The sequence below is a fragment of the Rhinopithecus bieti genome, unplaced genomic scaffold, assembly GCF_001698545.2.
Source record: "Rhinopithecus bieti isolate Rb0 unplaced genomic scaffold, ASM169854v2 scaffold_5846, whole genome shotgun sequence".
NCBI classification, from domain to species: domain Eukaryota; kingdom Metazoa; phylum Chordata; class Mammalia; order Primates; family Cercopithecidae; genus Rhinopithecus; species Rhinopithecus bieti.
Window position 1 is genome coordinate 494,578 of NW_016805019.1, and position 13,444 is coordinate 508,021.

Sequence of the window (13,444 nt, forward strand, 5' to 3'; positions counted from 1 at the left end):
TTCTCACTCATAGTTGGAAACTGAACAATGAGATCACTTGGACTCGGGCACAGGAACATCACACACCGGGGCCTATCATGGGGAAGGGGGAGGGGAGAGGGGGGAGGGATTGCATTGGGAGTTATACCTGATGTAAATGACGAGTTGATGGGTGCTGACGAGTTGATGGGTGCAGCACACCAACATGGCACAAGTATACATATGTAACAAACCTGCACATTATGCACATGTACCCTAGAACTTAAAGTATAATAATAAAAAAAGGCAATTTTATGATATTAGATATAATGATAAAAACAACAGCTGCCATCTATTGAGTGTTACATGCTAATTGCTGTTCCCAAATGCTTTATATATATGTATATGCTCTTTCATGTTGTTATGGCTGGAGAAGGACTGGTTCTGGATTCAGTCTTTTTTCATATCTATCCTCTCACAACAAAATGAAATCCACTTTTCCTGGATTTGATTAAACACTAAATAATATATTTGGTCTTATTTCTGAAGATCTATTACAACTACTCTCTACTGCTTCAAAAACAATAATGTGAATTGCCAACATGTAGTTAGGAATGACTCTTCTAAGAAATCTGCTTTCCTTGACACTTAGGTGGTTAAGAATGACCAGATATTGTTTTTGAATTATTCTTTTATTCATGATGCTTTTTAGTTGAGAATTCTAAAAAATGCATATAACTCCTGTGCATGCCTTTTCTAGCATATGTATTAAGTATATTCTTAGAATATGTACTTCCAAACATCTGCAAATGTTTTAAACATAAACATAATATTGGCATTCATTGATTCTTTCAAGTAATAATAGAACACCTATTATTCTAGATACTATTCTAGTTTCAACAGATAAAACAGTGAATGACATGTCTTTTATCAAAACTGCTTTGGTACATTATTTTTGGAAAGCTATCAAAACAACAACAGCAACAATTTCACTTCTCACTTCTCAGTATCTTATCTTTTACTGGTGCTTTACTTTACTGTATTTACGTATTTTCTTCTCTCACAAATCCCTTTCTCTTTTTCTCAACAGATTTAGAAATAAACCACAAAGTAATTTTTTCTCCACATAATTTATTACTGATGAACATTGCCAGTATCAGCAATGTAGATTTCTGGAAATGATAGAATTAATGTTTGCTCTATTGAGATGTGAGTTTCAGGACTTTCTAATACAAATTCTGGCACTGTTTTACCAATTTTACATGCTGTTTATTATTTCCGTTTATATTTTTTAGGAAAAAAGATGACTCTCCTTCTCACAGGAGTTTTCATATGCCATCAAAACATTTTCACAATATCAGCATGGAGGAGCACTATTCTTGCTTTCTTGACAAAATATCAATATGTGGCAAAGGTGCACCTGAAGCTATTTGTTTATTTGGTGGAGTAGATTGAAGCTAAAAGACAAATATGGGCTCCTGATGCCACCATAAAGTATTTGGTCTTGTATATCCTCAAGAAAAAAAAATATATAGTGTATAAATTCTAACCTTGTCTTGTATATGTTTGAGTAAGGTACTGTGAGAACCAACTAAAATTTCTTAGCTCTAGCAACTGGTGTAGAAAACCATTCCATGTAAGTGTACCTCGGTACTCTCTCTGATCACAAGCACATTTTTCTTCATAATGTGCTTATTTAAACTTTTACTATAAATTTCCCTGTCCTGAATATAAACCCTTCAGTATTACATGGTGCACCTTGCTTCAGCTAAGCAAATGTTCCATCCGTACAACATATATGTTTGCAATGCTTTTAACTGTTTAGATTGAGTCTTTATTACCTCATGCAGTCATTATGGTCTCCTGCCTGCTCTTTTCTCTCAGCCTCATTTCATGCCAGTTCATCCTGATACCCAAGAATTATTCTTATTTCAGGATGTATCTAAAATCTCATTTCCAGAAGAACCCATCTTGGGCTACTCCCAGTGAAACTTACTTCTTTGAACTGTGGGTTTTCTGTCTGTAAGGTTTGGCATTAGATAATGAAAAAGTATTTTATTTTGTTGGGGAATTGTTTAACGTGCATATTCCTGCCTTCCCAGTGCAGCAGGAAACTCCTTCTGGACAGGAGCCATGTCTTAGGAGCTCTAACCATAACGTCATAATAAATTTTGTATCTTGTGAAGTCCCTCTTAAATTAGATCCTTCAAAACAGTAAGTATAGTGGTGAGCACTCAATACAAACTCAAGAGCCACATACTGAAAGGTGGCAATACCAAAATCTTCTAAATGATCACATGAAAAAGTTACTTAAAAGCGCCGCTATGCCTCAGTATAATAACCTTTTCATTTCTCCAATCAGTGTACACTACTTCAATGCAACAGTCAAAGTGAATTACTTACTAAAGCAAATTTTTTGTTGAGAATCATCTGCTCCACCAAAGATGACTCGTTATGGAAGAGGTGGGGCTGCATATGGCTCCACATGTGAGGAAACCACCAGAACTCATCCACAGACCCCAACAGACAGTCATCCCCTTCATCTTCCTCTTCAGTTCCTTTAGGGGGGAAAAAGATTATCCAATTAATTCCAGTTACGCAGATCTATGATCAATCAATCAATCAATCAATCAACCTATCTATCTAATCTATTCTCATATATGTATTTAGAAGACATCATTTATTCTGTTTTATGTGTAAGGCTTTAAACCCAAATGTATCAAAGGAAAATCTGTTAGTCAGAAAATAATCAGAGACCATGTAAAACTCTTAAACGTTATTAAATATGAGACATGGATTTGAAATCACTGCAAGATGAAAATATATAACCATTCCCAAGGATATTAGAACTCTTAACTTTCAGCATTTTTGTGCAATTGGTAGTCTGGAGAGAATGGGGGATAAGTAGGAAATGTAATTGAGGAAATAGGAGTAAGGAATGTGTGTCACAGCCTCAGAAGTAGTAGGTCATTGTGACATGGGCTGCATATACAACAAAGTAATTCTTTTATTCAGGTTCCTCCTTAGGTCTGGGAAGAAGCTACTTAGTATTTGGTAAAAACTGATGTATAAGAAAGAGAAAAGAAGGAAATGTGGAAATTGTTATTGGGAAAATTAGAGAAAACTGAAGGATACACAAGAAGAAAGGGTGAAAGTGATGGACAGAAGTTGCGAAGTGGTGAAATCATGGTCACCACTATCAAAACAATCCAAGCTGCTCCTTGGTGGTACTCATGTTCCATATGCTTGTCCTTTCTCTCAAGTTGTTGGAAGAAGATTTTCCATCACGAAACTCCTATTGGCTTAAGGGTCAGCCCTGTTGTTGTTTTTCGGAGGTTTCATACTTGAACTCATTTTATTTCCTCCCATTTTCCTTGGCCTGCAGTTCAGTTGACTGTGGGAAATTTCACTGTTCTTTTAACTTATTTGAAGGGGCTGAGTCCTTTTTCTACTTCCCCAGGCATAGCTTCTTTACTATAGCATAAAATAAGAACAGTATAAGGTGCTCACTACTGTCCTGGAATATCATAAGATAATACTAGTTATTACACAATTATGCAGCCACACTTGAATTTTCGCCACAACATTGAATCCAATAAGCTCCCAGAGTGGTGGGTTCTTCCTATGATGTCCTTTCTGTGTGGAGAAAAATTTCCTCCCATATTTTCAATGGCAGCTCTGATATGATTTGTTTTATTAGAGCCCTACAGGCTAAAGATGGAGAATGGACTGCTGCCAGTCATTCTAAACCCAGTCCCTGTTAACATTGTTCATTCAATTTCTCAAGAGAAGGGAGGCAGAGTCTATTGGCAGGGAAAGAATCAGGTCCTGTGATTTGGTGGGCATTGAAAACCTTTACTGGAGATGAAGGCATACTATGAGGTTTCATGGTCATTCAAATGTATACAGGAGAAACAAAGATTGAGTGCTACAGAGTGAGTGGAATAGCATAATCCTTCAAGGACAGTCTTCAGTTTCACTTTCATATGCTTAAGTACTCTGCTGCTATGAAGGAACTTCCTCTCCACTACATACAAAGATTACATCTTTAAATCTAATGTTTTATTTTCTTTAGTTTTTCTTCTTCATATACACTTATGTTACCATTATATAGTAGAACGAGTATAGCCTTTGAAGTCGGAAGGCTTTAGTTTATTTGTAGGTTCCAACACATTTGAGTTGTGTGGCCAAGTCACATGATCTCTTTAATGTCTGTATTCACGTAGGTAAAAAGATGGACAGCAGTACCTATTTTATTTTTGGGGGGAGGTAATGTCTACATAATTCTGGCAATATTGGGTAACTTATAATGCCCCTTTCTTTTCTTCCTGTATTTCCTACTTCAGTTCTTCTTGTGTTTCCTTGCGTGTCTCCTTGAGTTTTTTTTTTTTTCCTCATTACAATACTACATGAAAGGGGGAGGTAGTTTTCACATGTGCTATGTGGGAGAGGTGACATTATGTTCAAGAATTGACCAAATCATTATATTAACTCATTGGCCTGATTAATGAATGAGTCACCAGCATTCTTGGAGCTTCTGAGCGGTTATCTTATGGTTCAGGGAAATTTTATAGAGAGAAAGGCAAGAAAAATAGGAAGATGGATTCAGGGGTTTAGAAACTCTGATGATCCTAACCATGGCAGGTTCTTGAGTCCTTCCAAATTTAAGGTGATAAATAAGGTGACTTAGTAAAGGAGCATTTTGTAGGTGTGACTGGTGATCTTAAATACATGTTTTGCTTGACATAAGAATGATGTCATTTAGTTTCCCTGCATTTAAACATCTCTGCTTCTATCCAAGATATTCCCCTGTTGCTTAACATTTTGTAGTCTCCAGGACACTGTATTAGTGTCAGTTATTTGTTGCCATTTTATTTTCTCACACTGAGAGCAGGCAGAGTCTCTTGGAGTTTCCCAGAAATCAATTCATTCCTTATTTCCACATACCCTGCAATGTCAGTGAGCTGAGATTCCCTAGTTTATGAGAAGTCTCCTCTCCCACCGCTTTTAAGCTCTATTCCTTGTTGCCTATAATTCCTATCTTTTCTTACAACTTTCCTGTTATCTTTCCTTTATTCATGTTTTTTTAGTTGGACTCTGCTGAAATATTATTTATCAGAACAGAGCAGCAGATCTCAGGGTTCTTTGAAAAGATAGCTCAGGCAGTTGTTGTCCTTTCCTGAACATCATGGTGAAATCTGTGACTAAAATATTCATACATTTGAATCATGCAAGAGTTAGACAAATAATATCTGCCTTCTGACATATTTGTCTCAGTTCATATTAGGCACAATTTTATGTCTTCTCTTTATAGATTTGTCTTATCTGATTTCTTTTGATTCTACTTTGAGAGTGTTTTACATTAGAATTACATTGAGAACAAATGTCTCTTGCTTATTACTTTCATAATTATGGGCTGGACTTGGTGGCTCACGCCTTTAATACTAACACTTTGGGAGGCCGAGGTGGGCAGATCACAAGGTCATAAGATCGAGACCATCCTGGCTAACACGGTGAAATCCCATCTCTACTAAAAATACGAACAAAAAAATTAGCCAGTCGTGGTGGCGGGCACCTGTAGTCCCAGCCACTGGGGAGGCTGAGGCAGGAGAATGGCACTAACCTGGGAGAAGGAGCTTGCAGTGAGCCGATATGGCGCCACTACCCTCCAGCCTGGGTGACAGAACGAGACTCCGTCTCGGAAAAAAAAAAAAATTTTTGATTAAAAAGCAGTTGAAGTGTAATTAACTGTGGGTTAATTACATTTGGTTGGACTGTCGTGGCCTCTTGCCAACTCTTTGCTTCCCCACTTTGCCCACCTTTGTTAGAACTGGAGGAAAAGAGAAGAACAAGAAGTCAAATTCCTCAATTTTAAGTGTCATTTCCTTTTCCTGGGAAGATGCAGATTATATTTATTTTATTTTATTTTCAACTTTTATTTTAGATTCAGTGGGGACATGCAGGTTTGTTACCTGGGCATATTGCATGATGCTGAGGTTGGGGGTATGAAAGATCCCGTCACTCAGATAGTGAGAATAGTACACAACAGTTAGTTTTTCAACCTTTACTCTTCTCCTTCCCTCTCTGCCATTAGTCCCCAGTGTCTACTGTTGCCATCTCTATGACTATGAGTACCAGTTGTTTAGTTCTCACTTATAAATGGGAACATGTGGTATTTGGTTTTCTGCTCTTGCATTGATTCACTTAGGATAATGGCCTCCAGCTGCATCCATGTTGCTGCAAAGGGTATGATTTCATTCCTTTTTTATGGTGGTGTAGTATTCCATGGAGTATATGTATCAGATTTTCTTCAGCCAATCCACCATTGGATTGGATGGACACATGGACACCTAGGTTTATTCCACGTCTTTGCTACTGTGAATAGTGCTGTAGTGATCATGTGAGTGCATGTGTCTTTTTGGTATAATGATTTGCTTTCTTTGAATATATAATAATATCCAATAATGGGATTGCTGGTTTGAATGTTAGTTCTGTTTTAAGTTTTTTGAGAAATTTCCAAACTCTTTTCCGCAGTGTTAAGTGCCATTTCTTAACTTGTCACAAAACTCTGCTGAAGTCTTATAAAGTTATTGCAAACTATAATTTATTTTTTAATATATTTATTTAAATGACTGGCCTCTACACTATTTTATCTGTAGTGTTTCCTATTCTGATATTATATTTAAAATCATCATTGACTGAGACTCTATGTTGTGTTGTTATGTCAAGCACTGTGTTGAGTACTTTACAAACATCATTTCACTTCATTCTCAAAACAACCTCATGAGGTGAGGGCCGCTGCCAACTTCATTTTACAAATAAGGGAATTGATATTTGGAGAGGTGAAGTAACTTGCTCCATGTCACTGAGACATTTGAGACGGAGCCTGAACTGAAATCCTGAGTTCTAACTCAGATTAAGCAACTCCAAATTCAGGGCCCTTAACTGTCATTCACTGGCCAAACATGGAGTCTAGAAATAAGATCAACATTTACTCATTCAGTATAACATTGTTCTTCCCGTTGTTAATTTCTTCTGTAATATAATTAGAATGTATAGTTACTATTGGATCTCAGTGATTTTGGGAAACATAAAAAACTAACAAATCTATAAATAAGGAGAATCTTTTGTCATTCAGCTTCCCTAATCAAGGATGGGTTAAGACTACTTTTTGACACTTCACTAGCTATGTGACCTTGGGCCCCTTTAAGTTTCTATGTTCTTATCTAGAAAACAAGTTAACACATTTTTTAACTTATAGGATTCAGTGGAAAAGTACATGAAAAGTGCTTAACAAAGCACTAAAAGGAAACTATGATTTTTATTTTTTATCCCTTTATTTCTTATATAAATGCACATAACCTTCAAAATTAAAATAAATCAAACAAGATAAAGCTCTCTTCTGACATAAAGTATTACTATTATGAGAGTGCCACTTTTCTTTTTCACTTCAAGACTGAGTAAAATGGATAGAATTTTTTTATAGAAAAAGGAATAGCAATTTCTTCATTTAGAAAGTAAGAAAATATAATTCAATTACATTTTATCCCATCTAAGTTTTGAAAGATCAAATATTAAATTTTATATCTGTTCCCTCTAAAAAATGATTTAACTGGCCTTAGACAACCCCGGCTACAGTTTTGTGGAAACTCTCATATTACACACAAATAACAAGACCCTTTCAAACCTTGACCTCTGTTTCCACCTGTGTTGTACTTTCTCTGACTTAGGGAGAGGATACTCTTATTATGAGCTGTGAGAAGTGCCCAAGTAAAGAAAGAGGACAAACCTTGCAGAGATGAGAAGGAATGACATGAATTGGCTAGCATCGTTCCCCAGTATTCAATGATGGGCAAAAAAATAATGGAGTTGTCAGGAGTGTTTTGTTGTATTTCTTGAGCAAATCTGGGCTGTCCTGGTTTTGCTGTGATGTCTCTTCCTACTATCTCCCTTTCCCCCTAAACATACCACATATTTCACCTTAAGTTTGCCCTGATGGTTTTTTATCCGTATGATAATTTTCATTTATTCAATGGGTATCAAAGAATCTAAAATAATCATCCTGAAGTTAGGATATCCTAACTCAGAAGTTTAGGAAGAGGTTATGGGCAGTCTTCTCTTTCCTTAAGCTCTTGGGGCTCTCCATCGTGAAAGTTAGTGATGCTATGAGTCTAACTTCGCTAGAAAGATGAACTAAACCTCTGCACATAAAGAGAAAGTTCTCACTTCACACATCTATTGCCAAGGTAGCAGAACTTTCCTATAAGGAAAATATTTAAAATAGATGTCTAATTATGTTTTTATTTTTGAGGTTACAATAAGAACCAACTCACTGAATTGTAAAACAAAGTCAAACATAAATCATGAGGTTCCCAGTTGTCAATATTTAAAATAATCACAGAAAAAGTGTATTTTATGTATTGATCTAAGAAATTCAGGGGAATAAAAGCTTCAGAGCTTTTTATGTTAAAGTTATTCTTAAAACCTACACAATTTTCAAATTGATAGGTGAAAGTTATATGTAGTTGTATGATGATACATATTGTATTCATTACACAATAGTACAACAGGAAAATACTATAGCCAAGTCTCATGGCTCTATAACTTCCATGGAAACAAATGGAAATTCACTTGCTCTAGAAATACAATATTACTTCTACATAAAAATAAAATTACTATTTATGTTGTTTATGTGCATATGGAGATTATATTGATGTTAGTATATGGATAAAATTCTCAGCATGATATGTTTATTAAACCCTTGAAGGTATTCATCAAATACATACAAAGTAAGTCTTGCTCATATTATCAAATTAAAAGTTTGAAAAGTATTTGCAATTGTAGAAAACTGATAAACTTGTTTAAATACTATATCACTTTAAAAAAATTACTTATGAGTTTATTCATTTAGCTCTAACACACATATATGTTATAAAATGAAAAGGTTCAGAAAAAAATTAGTAAAAACTCTTCATCTTTCTTGTTTGATTCTCAAATTCTCTTCTTCACTGATATGGTTTGGCTCTGTGTCCCCACCCAAATCTCACCTTTAATTGTAATAATCCCCGTGTGTCATGGGTGGGGCTGGGTGGAGATAATTGAATCATGGGGCCAGTTTCCCCCATACTATTCTCATGATAGTGAATAAGAAGTCTCACGAGATTTGGTGGTTTTATAAATGGGAGTCACCCTGCACAAGCCCTCTTGCCTGCTGCCATGTAAGACACCCCTTTGCTCTTCCTTCATCTTCTGCCATGATTGTGAGGCCTCCCCAGCCATGTAGAACTGTGAGTCCATTAAACCTCTTTCCTTTATAAATTACCCAGTCTCAGGTATGTGTTTATTAGCAGCATGAAAACTGACTAATACACTCATGGTTACCCCTTCCTACCAGTTTATTATGAATTATCTCACAGATATCCTATACCTGTATTACTAGCTCTTATATAAAAAATACTTAATTTTAGCATCGTTCAGTTTATCATTTTTTTTAATGGTCAGCATTTTCTATCTTATTTAAGAAATCTTGCATAGCACAAGTTACTTAACTACTCAGTAACTGAGTTTTCTAAGCTGTAAGAGTTCTATACATAGAGTTGTACTGATTTCACCTTCTCTTTTATTTTTATATAAATGGGAACATATTCTAATCACTGTACTATGCCTTGATTTTTGTATAGTTTTAATCTTCTCCTTTATTTTTATACAAATGGGAGCATGTTCTAATCACTGTACTGTACACTGATTTTTCAGTGTTTCTTGAGAACTCTTTCTATATGGTTTACATTTAAAATTATCTCTTTTTAATGACTGCAGAACATTCCATTATATGAGTATACCAATACATATAATCTATTTTTTTAACTTCTAAAAATACAGGTTATTTCTTTCAATTACAAAATGGTGTTCGGCTATCCTGAGGCAAGTCAAAATATCTTAACTCATTTTAATTATATTTGTGAAAAAAACTTTGTAATTATTCTCAATATTTAGAGTGATTTCTTTTCACATTTAATAGGGAAATCCAGAATGAGAGTCCACAGTTACATGGCCATATAATTTATGATAATAATGACACTATGAAGCAGTGGGAAAGGATGGTCTTTACAATACTGGGTACTAATTAGATTTTTTAAAAGAGACAGATTCTTGCTCTGTTGCTCAGACTGGACTGCAGTGGCATGAACATAGTTCATTGCAGCCTAGACCTCCTGAGCTCAAGTGATCCTCCCATGTCAGTCTCCTGAGTAGTTGGGACTACAGGCACATGTCACCATGTCTGGCTAACCAGTTAGATATTTTTATGAAAAAAGAAACTATATTGACCCAATCTGATATATATACAAAAATCAATTCCAGATATACCACAGATGTATACATTGCCAGTCTAGGCAATATAGTAAGACCTCTTCTCTACAAAGAAAACAGGCAGTCATGGTGGCATGGGCCTGTAGTCCTAGCTATTCAAAAGGCTGAGGTGGGAGGATTTCTTAAGCCTAGGAGATTGAGGCTGCAGTGAGTTGTGTTTGCACCACTGCACTCTACCCTGGGCAACAGAGCAAGACCCTGTCTCAAAAAGAAAAACAATATTCATGTTCTTGTGGTATGCAAAGATTTCTTAAATAAGATAGAAAAGGCTGACCATTAAAGAAAAAAATGATAAATTGAACGACAGTAAAATTAAGTATTTTTGTTCATTAAAAGCACCATAAGGAAAATTAAAAGACAGCCAGACAGCAGGATAAAGTACTTGGAACACGTGGAACTGTAGAAGAATTTCAAGGAAAGAATTTCTACAAATCTTTAAGTAAAAGCAGAAAACCCAGATATTCCTCAAGAGAAAATATCCAAATAGCTGGTCAAAATATGAAGAAAGATCATTCACTGCTCTTCAGAGAAATGTACTTTAAAACCCTAATATGACATCTCTACATGTCCACCAGAAAAGCTAAAATTAAAAAGACAAATAATATCAAATACTGGCAAGCATACAGAGCAACAGGAACACTCATACTGTTGGGAATATAAACAGGTACAACCATTTTGAAAAACTAGCATTTTCTTCTAAAGCTAATTATAAGTGTGTCCATAACTAGCAATTCCATTCCTAGTTGATGATTAACAGAAAAGAATACTCAAATCCTTTAAAGGACAGGTATAAAAATGTTCATAACAGGGAGTTATGAATATTTCTATTCAGAAAAACTCAAAGTCTGGAAACATCCAACCATCTACAGCTGAATGGAATAGATAAGTACATTTTGTATGTTCAAACACTGGAATACTGTACAGCAAGGAAAAGCAAAGAATCATAACCTATAGACAATAATATCTCTGAAACGGAAATAACATTGTACAAAATGAGCTGGATACAGATGAATATTTACTGTGTGATTCCTTTTACATACCTCGCAAAGCCAAGCAAAACTAATTCATGATATTAGAAGTCAGAATCCTACTTTTCTTTGAGAGAAGCTAGTTATTATGAGGGGCACAAGAAGTGGAGATTTTGGACGTGTTCTCTTTCTTGTTTTGCCTGTTGTTTACACAGCTGTGTACACTTTGAAAATTCACTGAATATCACATTTACTATTTATGTACTTTTATATATGTAAATTATAATTCAATAAAAATGAAAGGCCATCAGATAGTTCCATAAACTTTCAAACCATTAATATTCTACAAAAATTAAAAAATAACATGTTAAATGGAATTGAATGATAAAATGCTGGGGAGGAACATAGGGAATGTAGGAAGGTGTGGACAGGAGAAGTGTTCAATTTTAAATAGAGTGATCAGAGAGGTCTTAATGAGAACAGTTAATCCCTTTTTCTTACCTGTATGGTAAAATTTCCCTGAAAATCCCAGGTTGAATGTAAAATTTGTGATTTGTGCACGCAAAAGATTCTGAGTATCAAGCAGGGCCTGAAATATATAATTTTTAAAATGTATCAGGTAATGAATGGCATTAAAAAGTTTCCAAAAGATATATGCTTTTTGCATTCAGATGATAGAACCGGTTCCTTATACATGCGAGAATTAAATAATGGAAAATAGTTTCTTTAGTACTTTAAAACTAGCGAGATACTTTTGAGTTTACATGAAACACATACATCTATTTATCCTTTAGCTTGCAATAAATCAGCAAAAAGTGTCAGCTGGAAAAAGGAATTTAAATGGAAAGAGAAGTTTATTCTGTATGTATCAAAGGAACTAGTATTTAGTACATAAAATATATCCAATTTACCCTTCAGGCACATAGATCACCAATTGTCAAAAGAAGGGCACTCATTTTTAGTGAAGCTATGCCAGAACGTATGTTGAAAGAAACAGATTATTTCTCAAACAAGTCTTTGGTTTTCAAAATCCAAATCTGAGATTCCCAAAAGATAATGATTGTTATTCAAAATGAGATATCATAGTAAAGTAGCCCTTTCATTAGAAAACAGACTAATAAAATATCCTACTTCTGATAAGTAAAGCTATTTTGAATTACAGTTTTAATTGTTATATCCTATAAAATATTTACCATGCTGAGTATTTAATGTACTTTTCTTTCTTCTTTTTCCTTTCTCAGTCACAAATTCTGATTCTTATATTCCTTCTCTCTGTCTCCTTCTCTGTCTGTCTCTTTCTCACACACACATACACACACATACACAGTAGTTGAGTGTTCACTTCAACTAGGCAGAAGGTAGTGTTGTTAGATTTGTAAATGATCTTTCATAGATGAAATTAGTGGTAGATCCCAGCTTAAGGATATAGATCCAAATTAGGCACTCCTTTTACTCTATCACACCTTATCTTCTTTCTCCCTTTCCTTAATACAGTTGGACCCACAACTAAATCTTATTTTCTTAATCATAATGCTGACATCTGGAAGGTCTGCCTTATCATGTTCATGGTCCCAGCTTTTTTGGAGCATAAGCAGATATATAATTTTTTATTCATTGACTACCCCATGATTGTATGCTTTATCTGAATGCAAGAGATTCTTCCTAATTGTAAAAGCAGAGGTAGAGAACTACTGGGTTCAAATTTAGACTCATCTAGCCAATGGTAAGTTTTTAAAATTTAGCTATCTAATTCTTTTGGTATCACTACTCTCTTAACATGAGCAAGCTTTTTGGTGTGCACAACCGAACCATGTAATATGTGCATCCTGATGACACTCAGAAATAGAAGACAGGCCTTTTGGTGGATCTCTACACCTAACTATGGGAGCAAAAGAATGAACTGACAGCAGTGTCATCAGGGACAGGTTAGGTCCTTACAAGGTGGGGACGGTTTGGATGGGGGAGGGGGAATTCAGCCAACTGGACATGATGAAGTTACAAATGGGACTTCTAGGTCAGATGCTGGACCCTGGTGTGGGGAAGGATGTGCCTAGGTATAAGATATATAATATACATATACAAGTGTCTGTATATGTATACTGCTGACAATTATAATACACACACATTATATATATATATATATATATATA

At 35.2% G+C, this 13,444-nt stretch overlaps 1 protein-coding gene across 3 annotated transcripts in view; it reads right to left on the reverse strand.

Moving 5' to 3' along the window:
- LOC108528882 (bifunctional heparan sulfate N-deacetylase/N-sulfotransferase 3) overlaps positions 1-13,444 on the reverse strand; it is a 220,154-nt gene that overhangs the window by 141,531 nt on the left and 65,179 nt on the right. For all 3 annotated transcript variants that reach the window (XM_017870891.1, XM_017870890.1, XM_017870889.1), the window contains exons 3-4: positions 11,796-11,883; positions 2,362-2,516 (exon numbers count right to left, since the gene is read on the reverse strand). In XM_017870891.1, the coding sequence (XP_017726380.1) occupies positions 2,362-2,516; positions 11,796-11,883 (243 nt within the window). The remainder of the gene's footprint in view (positions 1-2,361; positions 2,517-11,795; positions 11,884-13,444) is intronic.